The sequence below is a fragment of the Coturnix japonica genome, chromosome 1 (assembly GCF_054131305.1).
Source record: "Coturnix japonica strain WE chromosome 1, WE-NBRP24, whole genome shotgun sequence".
Taxonomy (NCBI): Eukaryota; Metazoa; Chordata; class Aves; order Galliformes; family Phasianidae; genus Coturnix; species Coturnix japonica.
The window spans coordinates 121,024,554-121,041,854 of record NC_140663.1 but is presented as its reverse complement, the minus strand read 5'-3'; the positions used below and the strand labels follow the sequence as shown (position 1 = coordinate 121,041,854).

General features: G+C 39.0%; 1 protein-coding gene across 45 annotated transcripts in view; it reads left to right on the top strand.

Annotated features, from left to right (window-relative positions):
• INPP4A (inositol polyphosphate-4-phosphatase type I A) overlaps window positions 1–17,301 on the top strand; it is a 96,842-nt gene that overhangs the window by 45,959 nt on the left and 33,582 nt on the right. For 20 of the 45 annotated variants that reach the window (XM_085533038.1, XM_085533031.1, XM_085532982.1 and 17 more), the window contains 9 exons: window positions 7,073–7,136; window positions 8,445–8,660; window positions 9,500–9,544; window positions 10,903–11,021; window positions 11,139–11,255; window positions 12,702–12,781; window positions 13,886–13,997; window positions 14,893–14,983; window positions 15,722–15,869. In XM_085533038.1, coding sequence (XP_085389164.1) covers window positions 8,555–8,660; window positions 9,500–9,544; window positions 10,903–11,021; window positions 11,139–11,255; window positions 12,702–12,781; window positions 13,886–13,997; window positions 14,893–14,983; window positions 15,722–15,869 — 818 coding nt within the window. In that variant the 5' untranslated portion in view covers window positions 7,073–7,136; window positions 8,445–8,554. Of the gene's footprint in view, window positions 1–3,805; window positions 3,952–7,072; window positions 7,137–8,444; window positions 8,661–9,499; window positions 9,545–10,902; window positions 11,022–11,138; window positions 11,256–12,701; window positions 12,782–13,843; window positions 13,998–14,892; window positions 14,984–15,721; window positions 15,870–17,301 lie in introns of all 45 variants that reach the window. The other 25 variants (XM_085533029.1, XM_085533004.1, XM_085532956.1 and 22 more) reach the window with 4 other exon arrangements.

Sequence of the window (17,301 nt, the reverse complement as noted above, 5' to 3'; positions counted from 1 at the left end):
TGCAGGATGACAGCACTCTAAGTGCCAGGGATGAGCTGTGATGTTGCACAAGATGTCATGTTACTGGTGAGTGTAAAGTATGGGGGTCAAGGTGTGATCAGAGCACTCCTACAGTGCTTGTCTCCTGAGTCTGGGGAAAAAGAACCTGGAGGCACCTCACAAATCCCAGCCCTGCTCATTATATTGTTTTTCTCAGTCTCTTACACTTCCTAGTCAGAGGAGGCTGTGGGTTTAATTAACCTTTTGCTCCCAGCCAGTCTTTGTACTCATCTTTTGGTCCTGCTCTTTTGCCAGAGGGCATTTCCTCTCCAGTCTTGTAACCTGTTGCTAAAAGCAGTTTTGATCAGATGGAGGACTGTGAGCTAGTGTAGCTGAAATACAGATACCTGTGCTCATCTGTGTCAGAAGAGCAAGGCAGGGAACTGTGGGCAGAAGCATCATCCCCGCTGCCTTGCCTTGGAGAGTTGACTGCTGAGCTTGGCAACATGCTTATGAATTTCTGAGAAGGTGTGGGGAGAGGAAGACAGTAATTCTGAGTCACCTGCAGTAAGCGAGAGAAGCTGGCATCACTGTTTCTAGCTTTCAGCATAAAAAAAAAAAAGTCATGATAGTGACTTATTCATGAACTTAAAGAGAAGTAAACAATTTGGAATGCATCCTTTACATTCCCAGGCTTTTCTGCATTTGTGAGAAGCTTGTCCCAGAAAAAGTAAGATTCTGATCAATTTGGCCTGTAGTAACATGTCAGTTTTGTAAGGCATGTTAGTGCTTGGAGAATTGACAAAACAATGACATTTAAACTCCTATTTTCAAGTACTGAATGCTGCAAGAATATTTGCCCTTTGTCCTCACATATAATTTGTATCTGTTTTGTGCCTGTTGCTAGCATCACTGCTGCAGTTATTATTTCTTTTTTAAAGTAAACTTCTGTTTACTGCCCTCAGTATCACATCAGTTCTGGAAAATGTTCATTAGCAGCTGCTGAAAACATGCCAGTCAGTGGAGGTTACAGATATTTGAGAATTGTTTTTAAAGACCCCATGCACCAGAAATGTGAAATCCATGGCTACAGAGTGTAGGAGGCCTATTTTTTTCTGTGCATTTTGGTCTGAAATGTTTATTATGTTTGGTCTGTCAGTGGATGGGAGGGAAAGAGAAGAATGCCATTACAACAGAGCAGAAAGGATGTTGCACAGCACATGCTGCAGCTACACAAGTATTTGCTGTCCTCTATTGTTGAACAGCCTCCTTTAGTCTGTACTGCATTGGAATGAGGAGATATGCATCTCTTTAGTTCATCAGTCAAATATGGCAGGTTTCGGTGTATTCCAAATATTTTTCCTGTATGTTTTAAAAATGGCTTATGTCTGTCAGTATACGTCTTTTCCACATGGTAGTTTTTCAGTAGCTCTGCTAGAAGTTAAGAATCCATTTAGTGAACTATGGTTGGGTCCTGGTGGCAACAATTGAGTTCATGTTTGACATAGACTTAGATTTTTGCAAATGTGGAGGAATGCATCTTCTCTTCACATTGGTATGCAACTGCTTCTGTGTTAAAAATATATAAGCAAATAAGTTGATCAGCAAATTTAAATATGTTCCTGATTTCTATGAACAATTTCACTGGGCCTTGCTTGTGTCTTCCTATTACCCTTTTCTTACCTTACTAACTTCTAGTGCTTCTGTTTACTGCTGACAACTCCTACAAACGTGATTGCTGAAATGAAGCTATTGTTGTTGAAGTAAAGAAGTATTTGTTTCTTGGAAATTTCAGTTTTAACCTGTTGGGGTTTTCTGACAATCATCGGTTGGTGCCCTTGCCCGTGACCCGGAGCAGGCAGGTGGTGACATTCTATGACCTCTGAGAAGTTGCTTCTGGGTTTGATGGAAAATGAAACTTCCATTTGTGAAAGAGAGATGTCTGCAGCTGTTTTGTGCCTACATAGCAGAAAAGCGTGGACAAATTACTGTGCCTCCAACCCTGCCACTTCCTTTTGCTCTTCCTCTTCTCATTACTCTTGATGAGAATGCAGCTGCTATAATGATGCAGTGAAGGACAGGGGGATGTGTGTGGGGAGGAATAGGGTCACACATATGCATCGTCTGACCCAGAGCACACCTGCTGTGTTGAGCCCTGAAGATGAAGGAGAGCAATGTCCTTTTTAGATGTCCCTGAGCCTTCTCATGCTTCTTCCCCTGTGCATATGCTTCTGGATCAGTTTTGAATGTGTAACAGCCGTATCTTGCTCAAGGCCAGCTTGGATTTTACCTCTGCATAGCTTTCCTCAGCTCCTCAGAGCAGAAACTGAGGCAGACATTCTGACTGCCTTCTCTATGGCTTCTCCTCACAATTTAGATGAGAAAACAAACCAAATCTTGGGGGTCTTTGGCCCAACTCCTAGGAATCTGGACAGGATTTTCTGGATGAATTTGAAGTCTCTGTCAGTGCCAACAAATTAGAGGTCTCTGCATGCTTTCTGAATAGATTTTCAAGGAAAATATGACAAAAACCTGGCAGGAAACCAAAGCAGCTGTTGGACACGCACCCCTTCCTCTGTTGTGTCTTAGAGGGTCATCTCACTGCTAACCCACAGGGCAGTGAAAAAGAGTTCCTATTACTGTGACATCCGTCCAAGCGAGGCATTGAAGTGAGAACTGTGGTGGGAAGTGCAGCCTATTGTTGGAGAGTGTGGAGCTGGATGGTTATGTGTTCAAGCTGCCATCATCCCACCACTTGGAAGAAGGAGTTTATATCACTGCAGAAACAAATCCAGGGAAGAGCCTTGCAGTCAGACCTCTCCCACACTGATTTGGGAAGGTTGGAGTAAACAAACAAATCATTTCATTCTTCAGGAAAAATAAATGAAGGGCAGCACAAAGGAAATAGATATCTGGAAGCAAACAAGAATTACTTCATTAGAAAAAGCATACAAAATTGTTGCCATTAGTTACTGTCTTGGCATGCACAGTATAAGAAAAAAAGGTGTATCAGAAATACACGCACAAACCACAGTTTAGAAGTACAGAACAAATGTTGATAGAGAATTGTACATCAACAGATTTGTGTTAGTCACATCAGTTTCCAGTTTTGCTATGCTGCATCAATCCTGTAATAACCTGTATGGAATGTGACTCCCACGTGAAAATTTATTTCAGATTTTCTAAATATATGATGCTGTGTCATGTCCTGTGTCAATTAATTATGTCTAATTGAAAACATGTACGTTAGACTAATAATTCATAGATTTCTGCTTTGCCCTCTGCTGCTACTATGTATTTTTAGTTATATACATGTTTCAAACAGTGAGTGTAGGAGTCACGGCATGTCAGAGCAATACTTCATTACAAATTAAGAGTGCTTGGGTGGTTTCCTGTGTGCATGTGACCTTTGGGTGAAGCACTTTTGTCTGACTGAGAAAAAGCAATGTCAGGAAAATAAACTGACATTTAGTCTGTGACCCCAGAGCACAGCCCTGTTGCACAGCTGAAGCTCAGTGTAACCCAGTGGTTTCAGAGCAGAACGTCAGATCTGATCACCCACATAGAGAACAATGCTAACTGGTTCATCTTGTGATTCCCGAGTTGTTTCAATCAGAATAAACTAGTGCTACATCAGTCTGTGAAAGGGCTAAGTATTACACATAGGTGGCTTAGGCCTAGAGAGCTTTCCATCTTTAATTAACAGCAGAAGCGAGTCTTCAGTGCATATAGATGCATCTAGATAGCTTTCACTTCTAGTCATAACCTGCTGGGTTTTGTTTGTTTTTCTGCTGTTCTTCCCTTCTCCCCCATCACTCTCCTACAGCAGGAAGAGCTCAGAGCGGTTATGCTGTTTGTTCTTCCAGTTAGAGCAATGCAGTTTCTGCACCCGGAGCATCACGGTTGTGATGAAAAACAGCGTTAGAAGCAGGAGGCTTCAGGAGGATGTCCAAAGGACCATTAAATTCATAAGTATGTTTGCAGTCTAAATTTCTCAGCGGCAACTATGTTATTCCTTATTCTTGTGGGTCTGTGTGGGTAGTGTGAGAACCCCTGGTGATGTGGAAAGAAGTCTTCCCACGTGTGGGAAATTTCACCATAACATATCTGTATGTTTTTTATGAAGCACATAAAAGTTAATTTAGAGAAAAGATTGCCTGTAAGCTGCTACATTTTCTGTTGGCAAAACAGTAGAGGAGGCCAAGGGAGCTGGACTTCAGACTGCTAGGTAGCAAGGCTCATCATCTCTGTGGCATTATACTGTGCTCACCATCATAAAAGCTCTTCTGCAAAACAAAACAGAGCTGAACGTTTTCTTTTTTAGTTAGCAAACCTGTGTTTTACATTTAATGCTTACTTTCACGTGTGGGCGTGCATAATTTGGTTCTCATAGAAGGGAGTACTGAAAAAATAGAAGTGTTGTGATCATGTGTGAAATTAAAACACTACCTCATTAAGCTAAGAAGAATGCTGCTTGTATTTCAGTTGTGAATGTAGACAGATAGTCATAATTTCCAAAAAGAAATGTGCAGCCTAAATTACACTTTTCTATTAAAAGTATGCGGATATGTTTTAAAGAGAAAATTAGGTTTTTAGATTGAGTTTGCTGAAGCTTCTCATGACTTCATAGTGAAACTTCATAGAAGGATTAAGAATAAAAAGTGTGAGTTAGGTTTGTGCATAAGTAAGTGTGAGAGGGTGGAAAGGAAAGAAAAGCAAGCTACTTCCTGCTGCTAAAATGGCTTTTTATCTAAATATCACTGAAAGGTCACCTTTAAGGATTTGCATGCTGCACAGATACATTCCTTGTAACTCGCTGAGACTGCATCCTTGATCAGGAGGGCATAAGGAGGGCACAAGAGATGGTTCAGGCCAAACTTTTAGTCCAGCAATGACTGGACTTTTTGTAACTTGGGAGTTTAGGACAAATAAATGAGATATAATTGATCTTACGGCTGTATCTACGTTAGCAGCTCATTTCAGATTAGGAGTGCATTTCTAAAGTGAACCTTAGTTGTCTCTGTTGCTGCCTTTTTGTTCATAACTTGTAGCAAATGAGTAGTGCTTCTTTTGCCTGAAACTGTTGGAGAGAGTGCACTTCACGTGCTCCAACCACTGATGTGCATTCAGTCCACGGAGACAAATGAGTACTGGACTGTGGTGCTAAGAAACACGTTGAAATTGTGTGCCGTGTGGATATCAGCTTTCAGCACCAGCTGTTTCATTCTACAGACCTTATCCTTACCAACTTAGATATATCCTGTGTATTGCTTCCATGAGTTTAGCCGGAATCTGACTTTAGGTATCAAGCTCATGGCACTGACTTTTTGCTGTTACATACATCAGATTCAGGACATTCAGTGCCGTTGAATGAGTCAGAAGAGCAAAGTGCTTGTGAGACTGTAAAAAGTAGCTGTTAATTCATGTCTTTCTTAGGAGACTTTTTCTGGAGCCAGGACATAAGGTAGCAGGCCAGAAGTGTCCTGAGTGAAGATCTTTTCTTCTGGTCCTGTACATTTGTGCAAAAATTAGAGGCCAAGTAAATATTAACATGACAGTAGGGAGGCTTGGTTAAAAGCCTTTTCTGCACAATGGAAATAATAAGTTTCTGGTACTGGAGTCAACAGCAGCTTTTCACACTTCCATTGATGCTGAAATTGAAAACTGTGCTTGCAGAAAATGCAAAGCAAATAACATATGCTGTCAGCATCCTCATTTGCAACATTGGTAAGGGCAAAGTGAAAGGCTATGTATAGGTGTGTTATGCCATGTTTAAGATGGGATTTGCCTGGATGTGATGACTGAATGATATCAACCCTTTGGTTCTGACTTCAAAGGGTGGTATCTGTCATAGGTACCAGCTTAGGAAACTGTCATCTGTGTTTGTGATTCCTTTCAAATTTAAGGTATCTTGCCTCCATTGATTTATATTAAGAATATGGTCGTGAAGTTGTAAGAATTGAGGTGAGTGTAATTCAAGAGCACCTATTATTTGGATCTGTCAATCCATACAGTGACTGGAAGTCATCTATGCTTGGGTTAGCACAACAGCGAGAGGGATTGATTTTACCCAGGTGCAGCATCAGACCTAAGCAAGTCATCTGAATTCTTTTTAAAATGAGAGTGAGAGCTATCTTTGTGAGGTGATTCATCCCATCTTCCCTGGAAAATGGTGAATCATTCTCTGGAAGTGTATATGTGTCATCGTCAACTACGCATAGAACCTGGGCAATGAGGTGAGATCAAATACCTGCCTCCTACGCAGATTAAGTTAGATGAGATAAACCCTTTCCATAAGTGCTCTTAAGCAATCTTGGGTTATTGATATGGCTGGCAATGAAATCCAAATGTCAGACGAGACTACCTTGTGTCTTTTGTTGTGGTATGCCATACATGCGAGGTCTTGAAAGACTTACCCTGTTAATGCAAATGTACTTGAATTAGATGATTCCACTAGCAAGTGCAGATCTTCAGTTAGCCTGCAGTAGATATTTGTAAGGAATTCACTTTTCCCGTATGCTTATTGCTAGCTTTTCATAGAAGCCTACCTCGCACTGTAACTTCACCCAGTGAAAAAGCAGCCCTACATCCTTGTCTTTTGAATTTCTGTTTTTGACTACTTTGCACGATCTGTCATCATGATGGTGGAAATTTGGAAGTCTAGCGGTAGCAAAGTGAGTGTAGTAACTAGTGATGTCTCTTTCTCAACATATTACATACATTTGTTTTCCTTAGTAACACCAGGCTTTTCTGTAAACATTTTTACTTATGTTTCTTATATCCATTCCACCCACTCACCAAATACTGACCTGAAGTCTGTCCTTTACCAGCATAACTTTTATTTCTTAGTGTTCCCACTCTCACAGGTTATTATTGTGACTGTAAGAGTGTAAGAATCTGGCTGTATCATATTCATCAGAGAATGATGAGCTTCTGTATTTGCCAGTATTGTTGCTCTTAGTTTACTGTAAACTTTCATATATGCGTTAGTAATCAGAACTGGAATATTTAATTAACAGTAATTTTCTGTTGACAGTGAGTTACATTGTATAAAGGATTGTTTATTCATACTGATTATTTTGTTCTTCTTTAGGAGTGGACTTAATCAATGTTATGACATGCAAAATCCATCCACACATGAGGAAAAGAGCCCTCTTGTAAGTATGGTCAATGTAAGCTATTGCTGCTAATTTAAGAATGTATCATTAGGTGATAAATCAGTAATGCAACTTAAAGGAATAGTTGAGAACTTAGGCTTGGAAAAGTATTGCACTCAATAATATTTAGATAGAAATCATCTCAGGAAAAGAATCATTTTCCTCCTCTTCTGACTTCTCAAATGTTGAGCCTTTTAAAGGATGTCATCAACTATAGAGATTCTGGCTGAAAAAAGAGACTCTTGTACCTAACTGCTGTCTGACCTGTAGCTATGAGAACATGGTAATTATTCTCTAATAAGGTATTCATAGGATTTGGGGGAAGGGGCTGTGGCATCCTGCCTGAATCTCTTCCAGCATGTTTTATAGCTGTCATTTCATTAGATGCTTAGGTTGAATGAACTCACAAGCCATTAAATATCAAATTGCATAAAGAACAAATCAAAAAAGACATATTGCTAAAAGAAGGAAAAAGCATAGAAGAATGGAAGAACTTTGAAACTGATGGAAGTTTTGTTTGACCAGATCTTAGGACGTTCAGTGCTAAACCAGAAATGCCAGTGGTTCTCTAGTTACTTTACCACTTAAACACTGAAAGATAAAGAAAAGATAAAAAACTTTTTTACTGAGTGATCAAACACTGAACAACCAAGTTACCAAGAGAGGCTGTGGAATCTCCCAGAGCTCTGGAGGCAGGCACGATGCTGCTGTGTGCCACATCAGCAATCATCTTCTTTTACTTTTTCTTTATGTCATTCCAGTAATTCACACTCACTCTGGCCTGGAAGGTTTTATTTATAGTTTTCAGTATCCCTCTCTAATGGCTGTAGGGCCTAGAAAAAGACAGTTTGCTGACACTAATAACATTTCCTGCCCTTTTGTTCCATGTTCTGCTGAAGCGTTGTTCCTTTGTCCTAATCCCTTATCCTACCTCTGCAGAAAGGGGCCCCATCTGATGAATTTACTTGTGCTCCCTGGAGATTATGAAACACAGGAAACTTCGTTAAGGATGATTTAATAACTTACACAAAGGAGAAGAGCAGCTGGTCTGTTAACGGATCTCTCAGTCCCCATTTTCTGACAGAGGAGCCTTTCTTACATGTGGCACAGTCTTTAACAGTTTGCTGTAAAATGCTGCAGATATATGATTTACACACATTGAGTTATAGAACACTGGGTCTGCCTTGAGCGCTTTGTTTGGGTGGCTTGAGGCAGTTTTATGGCTGTAAGTTTGCTGGTATTAAAAAGAGCAGTAACTGATAGTAGCCTAAAATCCTACTGTATGTTTTTGCTCTCTTTATTGCTTAGTGTGGTAATGATAGAGGAATAGCAGTTGGAGACAACCTGCTGCACTCTCCTACTCCATAAAACAAACATCAGTAAAGCCAAGCAGCAAGAAAAGGCTTCTTCATGACAAAATGACAGCAAGAGAACACAGTCCCCGCCATGGTGCAAAATCCCGCACCATGCAACGGGCCTCCACCATTGATGTCAGCTCAGACATGCTAGGCCTTTCTCTAGCAGGTAAGTACTTTTGTGTCAGCTATCGTTTATTGCCCTTTCAGAATCTACCTTCTTCTAACATTACTGGATTTTTTAGTTTCCATTCCTAGAAAATTTAGATTTGCCTGGAGTGAATGGGCAAAAGGATTTGTATTGAAAATATGACCTTAAAATAACCATTTATAAAGCAGGCAGAATACTAAAATTGAATAGGGAAGGAAAAAAAAAAAACCTAGATTTTGTATAGTTATATTTATCAGTGTAAGATAAGAGAAAAAAAAAACAAAAGAATGTCAAGGTTATCTAGGAAGAGTCTTGGCAACCTCCTAGTTTGACATTGTAGAACATTTTCAAGAGAGTTCAGGAAACTGAAATTTATATTCTTTTTTTTTTTTTTTTTTTATGTTGAGTAAATTAGCACTGTAATCCCTGGAGACTTCATTTGATTAGTGAGAGAGGCAGGTCTTTTCCAGCTTCTCCTCGTTCACTGATCACAGAGGAGATATATCTGATTTAATAATTTGGAGCTAATAGTGGCTCGGACACTGAATGGCTGTAATCCTTTTGTTTTCCACTGAGATTTGGTATTTTGTATTCTAATGTTCCATATAATCTCATGTAGTTTTGCATGTTTTAGTCATTGTCTGAACATATTTTGTTGAATTAGATAATTTTAAGTATTTAAAATCATTTTTAAGAACCAAAGATTAGCTAATGAATGTATTAAATATTCACGGATGATTAAATGAAAAAGATTAACATTATCTACCAAATTTAATTTCTTCCTCTGTGACTGTAACTTCTGGGACAGGTTCAAAGCAATGCTTCACTAATTCTGTGTTTATTTTTCTGGTTTATAGGAAATATTCAGGATCCAGATGAGCCAATTTTAGAGTTCAGTTTAGGTGGGTTCAGTGTGTTTTGGGTTTTTTTTATGATTACTTAGAATTATGCTGTCTTTTATATGGGTTGTTGATTATGTCTGGATTTGTTTGTATGTTATTTATTTATTTTTTGTTTTGAAGTGCCTTTCATGTAGTGAGAATGGAAACTTTGCTGTGATTCTCACGGAGAAGTGGTACAGCTTTCTTGCTGCTTATCCAGTAGCTTTTGATAGATAGCCAATATTTTTGATGTTTTTAAGTCTTCAGTTAAACATCTGTTATATGTAATTTTAAATCTTAACTATGTTGGTGTTATTTTTAAATGAGCATTACTATTACTAGTACCTTCTTTTCTGGGGTCTTTGCTGTCATGCGATAATGTGAGATTCAGCAGTGACCTAATTTCAGAGGTGCTTAAACAAGGGCAAGAAACTTGTGTGCTGGCTCTCCTCACTTGAAGAATAAGTGAGAAACATTTTCCTCATTAAAATTCTATCCACATTTTTAACTGCAGCATGATTTTCTTGGCCTGATTGTGTTTGGAGGTTTCTGCTCCTACCAGTATGTTTGAAATGAAAATTCAAAGATATATACATATGTCTCAAATGTGTGTAATTGTGTTATGAATAATAATCTTTACTAGAATATCTCTGAACTGAATAAGATAACTTATCTGAAAATATTTAAAATAAAAAATACATGGAGCTTCAAAGCTGTTCGGTGCACATTTAAACTCAAAATTAACTTGCATGTTTCATTGAAGCAGAGCTTAACCAGCTGTATCTAAGTAGAAATTAGCTCTGTATTTCAATATAGTTGTGCAGGGTCACTTGCTGGAAATTTTTATAGTTGTCTCCTACTCACTGTAGTCCCTTCCCAGCAGTTAAAATCTCAGTATCATGTTAGATGAGATAAATCACTGTTCTTTTGCAGTTGCAATTTTGCAATTGCAAGCTAGTAATACTTAGTAGTGCTACCTGATCAACATTCAAGGATTCCTTTTGGCTCTCGATGGCAGAATACCATTTGGTAATGGGATTAATGGAGTGTAACTTCAGATCAATTGCAGCCATGCTCATGATATTCCCAGTGGAACATCTCTGCATGTAGGCTGTTCTAATGAACTGTACCAGAGGGATGGATGTGCAGGTGTTAGAGGAGAACAACTTTAAATTACAGTTTTACAGCTTGGAGTGAAAGTGTTCAGGTTGTATGTTTTCTCTTTACTTGCACAGAGGTGAGTGATGACTGCCTTTATGGTGTATTGATAAACTGAACACTCAGCTCAAAGTCTGATACACGCTTTAAAAAATTAAAGTCTTACAGAAGCATGAAAAAAACTGTAAATCTAAATGTGTTTCTCTGTTACATACTTACAGCTTGCAGTGAGCTGTTAACGCCATCACTAGATCGAAAACCAAATAGTTTTGTAGCAGTGAGTGTAACTACACCTCCTCAGGCATTCTGGACAAAGCATGCACAGACAGAAATTATTGAGGTAGGTGGTAAGGTATTAAATTTAACATTGCAGCTAACACAAGAAGCATTTCCTCCTAACAAATACCACCTTGCGTTATTTTCTGCCTTTTTTTTGTTTGTTTGTTTATGATTACAGGGAACAAGTAATCCTATCTTCCTAAGCAGCATTGCCTTTTTCCAAGACTCTCTTATCAATCAAATGACACAAATCAAACTCTCTGTGTATGACGTCAAAGATAGATCTCAGGGAACAGTAAGTATTCTTCATTCTGTTGCCTTCCCATTGAGTGTGGAGCAAGCAAGTGAGAAGCGATGAGATAAAACCTAGTGAGTTTTGTGGCAGAAAGAAAGAGCTAGCTGCATTGATCCTGGAGAAAATAAGATGGATACGGGAGGAGGAATGAATGCTGCAGGATGGACTGAACAGAGTGGGGGATTGCTCCAGAAGTAATGCATCCTATTTTATTGTCTTGGCCCACGATGTCAGTGGTGAATGTTGGTGGCACGGCAGTAGAGGTTGAACTTTTCCAGCAATATTCCTTTACGTTTTATTCCTGTGCAACAGATGGCAGCAGAGGGGCATTCAGTCACAATGGTGTCTGACATTGAAGTGTGTATGAAGCAAGGGTGCCTTGTTGAATTCCTCCATGTGGAAAAAATGGCACCCATTGATGTTTGACACTTACTGAGTACTGATGGTGACCAAACAGTGGATATGAGCACTGCGAGGCAGTGGGTGGTGAATTTTCAGCAGTGTCAATGCTGACAGTGGTTCACTTCTGCTTGTGTGGTTTTTATGAGCACAGCATGCAGGGACTTGTTCATTGCTGGTGTAAGTGCATAGCTAATGGTAGTGATTATGTTGGAAAAGAGTGTTTTGTAGCTGAGAATTCACTCAATCGAGTATTGTAATTGTGCTCTTTGTATCTATTGTTGTTTCCATGGAAATAAAGAAGTGGCATTACTGTCAGAGCAAGCTATGTGATTTTCTCAAAGAAGTCTTATGTGCAGCAAGATTGCCCTTAACTTAATTGTAGTCATTTTCATCTGGAAGCTGGCTATGCAGATAACGAGAGCAAAAATAAGGTTCTGGGGAAGAATATTTTTGCGTTGCTCTTGATAATTCCCCTGCCCTTATCTCTTGGTCATTCTGTCCAGAGGTAAGATTTGCTGCCTTATAGAAAAAAATATCCAAGTGCCAGCTCTCCCTTGTAACTCCTTGGGTCAGTGGGCAATTCAGGTCATTTATGCTCAGGCAGTTGCCCAGAATACTAATTCAGACCCAGTGTATTTGCTTTTTCATGCTTCCTCAGAAGCAGCAGGGCTGTCTTCCTCTGTATTGTACTTCATGGGGAAGATCTGAGGAAAAAAGAATACCTCCTGAAGAGGTGTGCGTTTTGCAGGGAGCAAAGTTTGGATCAAGGAGGGACCATGTGCATACTGCTGGTGCATGACCAGCTTTCTGTCCACCAGGAGCTCCAACTCCTTCTCCACAGAGCTGCTCTCACTGGGTTCTACTCCCAGTCTGTACACATCTGGGGATTACCCTGATCCAAGTGCAACACCTTGCATTTGACTTTGTTGTATCTCTGATGACTTTTGTGCCTAGTAATTTTATTTTGGTCTTCAGTGCTGTGCACAAAGGCTTAGTTTGTTGCAAAGTAAATAATTACAGCTCTGGTAATCATCTCCTTTCCAGATGTATCTGTTGGGTTCTGGGACGTTCACTGTAAAAGAACTTCTACAAGAGAAGAATCACCGGTTGCACTTAACACTAAGGTTTGTAATGTTTTCCTCTGTTTAGAAATTATCACTTTGAACACGTGATTAAGATGTAGTCTAATTTGTCTGAGTCTTGCTTTTATTTTCTTGTTTTTAAATCGTCGGCTACTCTTAAGGAAAGGAAAAAAGATTTTGTATTGCATGAACTTGTGGGACGGGAGTTTTTCAAATATGATGAATTGTGTTAGATATTGGTTCTCTCCAGTGTTGTCTTTTCCAGGGAGGTATTATTATTTTTTTTTTATCTTGGTTTTTGCAGCATATTTTAAAACATAAACAATCTTAATATACCACTCAGAATCTGTCTTCAATTAATAATATGAATCTTTGCCAAAATTATTCTGTGTCATGGATGAGACAGAATAAATGGCAGTGACAGCGTAAGTGGCAGTAGTGGTAGATCTGGTATTGCTGTGGTTTTTGTTTTGTTTTGTCTTAAGAACCAACAGGGTTAGTTCTTCTGCTATACTGTATTCTCATGCACCCTCCCACTCTCCTTCCCTTCCTCTTCAGACATATATTCCTATGGACTCAACATCCATTCCCAGCAGCGAGATTGCTGCTGGCCTGCAAAGGTCAGGAACAAAGTCAGTTGTGTCAGTTCTTGCTGTGCAGCTGCTCGGCTGATAGTGGCCAAGGTCCCTGGGCGTTCTTGGCATTTGCTTCCATATAAGTCCCTGATGTGTGGAATCATCTCCCACTTCATTGTTCTTTCTTCCATTGAGGATCTTAACCTTGTTGACCAGCTAGGAGTGCTGTGCCTGATGCACTCCAGGATGTTCACTATATATATATATTTACTATTTACTATGACAGACTAATTGTAAAATCTGACCTTATTCTAGTTTTACAGAAGTATGGAGGCATACACATAGTTTTAGATTGCCTTCTATTAGGAGATCTGTACAATGTATCCCTAAGCAGTGAGGATAGCAATTTCTTATTTGAATAGCTTATTGTAAGATCATGTAAACTTCAGTTGCAGAGATTCCTATTGAAAATGTTTATGAAATTCAAAGATTAATAGTCTTTTATAAGTGTTCCCTTGTTGATAAACAGGTCCACCTCCAAAAAAATTTCAACGCAGAGTATTTGTTGCAGGTCTGCTGAAAGTGACCGTGTAGGTAACATTACAGTTATTGGATGGCAAATGGAGGAAAAAACTGACCAAAGGCCTCCAGTGACAAGGTCACCTGATACAATTAATGGAAGGGTGAGTATAACCATTATAGCAGCTTCAGAAACATACACATTTATTGCCTGCAATGAAATAAAACATGTTGAGTTCTGCTGTCAACTTTCATGTCCATTTTGTTATTTATTAGAGTTTTCCAATTTCAAAGTACTGTGAAGAGCAGTCTAATGGAGCTCTTTTTGCTCATGATTAGGGTTAAAATCTTGGGAAAAGATTTAGTTTACTGTGATTGAGCTTTAACTTCAAGCATTTATAGCTTTCATCTGAATAGGTTTGTAGCACTGTTTTCATACCTACCACATCGGTGAAGCCATAAGCAATTTCACAGGGAGCTTTATTTAAAAGAAATATCTTAAAGGATTTTAGTTAAACTGTACAGGTTACTTTAACATTGACTTTTTTGTGTGTGATCTGATCAGAAAGACTGAGTGCAGGTATAGGGATTTCTCAACCTAGACATATGCTTAAGTCTGTAAATCTTGTGTGCAGAAGATGCTGGTGATAATTGCAGCCATACCCTTGTACCACGGTCACAATGTGTATTAGGATCAGTTTGTATCAGGCCAAACCTGTAGTGGGCATATATTGGAGTATATATTTCTGAAGCAGGCTTGAAGACTGTGAGCTACACTAACATTAAATAATTGAAGGACTGGACAAAATTTACTACTATGTTTCAAACTGTGCAGTAGAATTAAATAAGAATACTTGTACTGGAGTGATTAAGTGGGTTTATTATTTCAGCCAATGATAGATTTTGTCCACAGAAAGTGTATATGTAGTATTTTTTTAGACATATATTTTAAATATTGTGTTGAATGTTCCCTTTAAGTCTGTTTAGAAGGGTCATCACTGCATGTTTCCCTGGCACTGAGTTTTTCTTTCTTTCTTTCTGTGTTTTGTTTTTGTTTAGACTGTGTTACCAGTGGATGAAAGTTTAACAGAATCTTTAGGAATCAGATCCAAATATGCTTCATTACGGAAGGATGCACTACTGAAATCTGGTAAGCAGTGGGCTGTAACAAGTAGGATTTCAGTGTCCGTAAAAACTAACCTTCTTGCTCTCTGCTTTTGGCCCCAGGGCATTTGAGCAGATGTTTTGTTGGAATAGGAACAGTGTGCTCATTGAGCAGCCATTATAGGGATTGTGCAAGAACAAATTATTTTATCATCTGCACTATCATTTTCTATAGTAAAAGCAGCAGAAGCAGACTTTTCTCATTAGGTTGACTGTGCCATAGAGTTTTCCATGTAATTCGCTATTCATAAGCAGTGTTGGTTTAGCTTTTTGAGGGAGGGGAAGAGGGAAATAGAGGAAAACAGTTTTTAAAAGATTTTTTTTTCTTGAAGAAAGATGAGTTTTCCAGCAAATGATTGCATGAGAAGAAAATGTACAGGAGTTCAGAAGTTGAAAGTCTGTTGTATTTCCTTAATGGTATTTAAATCATTTGGACACTTTTCATGTGAATGCTAGAAGAGGGGTCACTGCAGAATGTGCGTCCTTGGAAAAGCTAGGCCGGTGCCTAGTTAAGGCAGATCTGTATATCAGTGTGTTACAGCATGGCAGTGAATCAAATCCACTCACTTAAATATGTATATATGTATACATATGTGTGTGTGTGTGTGTGTATATATATATATATATATATATATATATGTATATGTATACTGAATAGATTTATAGATTTTGTACACTTTCGTCTTAAAACCTAAGCATAAATAACATGGTTTTAATTCCTCAGTGTTCGGTGGCGCTATTTGCCGGATGTATCGCTTCCCCACCACGGATGGAAACCACCTGAGAATCTTGGAGCAAATGGCTGAGAGTGTGCTGTCGTTGCACATACCCAGGCAATTCGTGAAGCTTCTTCTAGAAGAAGATGCAGCAAGGTGAGCACATGCTGGTTTGCATAGGCAGTCACACAGCAGGGATGAGGCTGGTACTGAGTTACCAAGGAATATGTATAACGAATGTAGCTGTGTTAAAGCACAGAGGAAGGGAAGAAAAAAAATAAACCAAACAGCTCCTTGCTGATTGAGCTGTCACAGAGAACAAGATTTTATGTCAGAGTGTGGGGGCTGGGCTTCGCTATGAGATAACATGAGTGTACAGATGTGCTGATGGAAGAGAACTGTTGACATATTGAACAATTAGGATCATAGTGGAGTTATCTGCATATAGCAGTTATCTGTTCTTTTTGAAGCATTCATCACTCTTCAAGGCAGCATACTCATTTATTTGTTTAACTTCCATGCAGTTGTAGGCTGTGGTTTGCAGTGGGTCATATGGAGTGGTTTATGTGTTGTTTGAAAACAAAAACAGAATTTCCTTTGGGGTGGTAAAAGAATTTTAGCCTTATTTTTGAGTACTTGGTTTTTATTTTAGCTGTGTTTGAATGCCCCACTTAGAGGCCTAATTAAGCCTCACCTTAACTAAAAATAAAGCTATGTAGTGCTATCAGTGTCCTATATTAACACATTTCTATCTATTGGGATACTGTGAGAGAAAATCAAATGTTAATCCATATGAGCAGGCAGAAGTAGTCTACAATGGTGGCAGGCTTTTTTATGTTTTGCAAAATTGATCTCCTACTCATTATGACATACAGCTAAGATAACGTAAACATTTGCCAAGCTTACCCCGTAGGTGCCATCTGGGATAAACGTGATTTAAGATCTTGAAGATTATAAAAGGAAAATTTAGGATGAATGGGAAAAAAAGACGTGACTTGCTGTAAGAATGTGGGCAGTGAATTTCCTAAAAGCTTTAACCATAAAAAGTGACTGATCAGAGGCTCTTGTTAAAGTCATACAGAGATAAGTGTATGCATACTGCATGCAATTCCAGGTTAGTAGCAGCCCATGTGATGGCTAATATGACTCTGTATGCTCTGAGTTGCATGGCTGAAAGGTAAACTCCACATCTGTGTAATCTGCAAGAAAGATTTCCTTCTCTTGGTTCAGCTGAGGTAAATCACAGTGACGAGAATACTTTTCTGCCATTGCTTTTATGTTTATAATGAATAATTGTCTTTCTTTAAAGATTTGTTACTGCTGAAATAGTACCCTGTTATGATATAGTGTGTGAAGTGGTACATAGTTTGTGTTCAGCCCAATTTCTCAGACTTTTCTCCAATCCTCTGTAGCCCAGGGGAATGCTGAACAGCTACACAGGCACAGCTGCTTCTGTCTTAACGATATGGTAACTTGTCAAATGACTTTGGATTAATCACAGCTGTTGTCTCTTACATAAAGCTGCTCTGGTCCAGAACTCTATGAAAGGGAACGTCTTACCAGGGGAATGTTTTGACTACCTGACTGT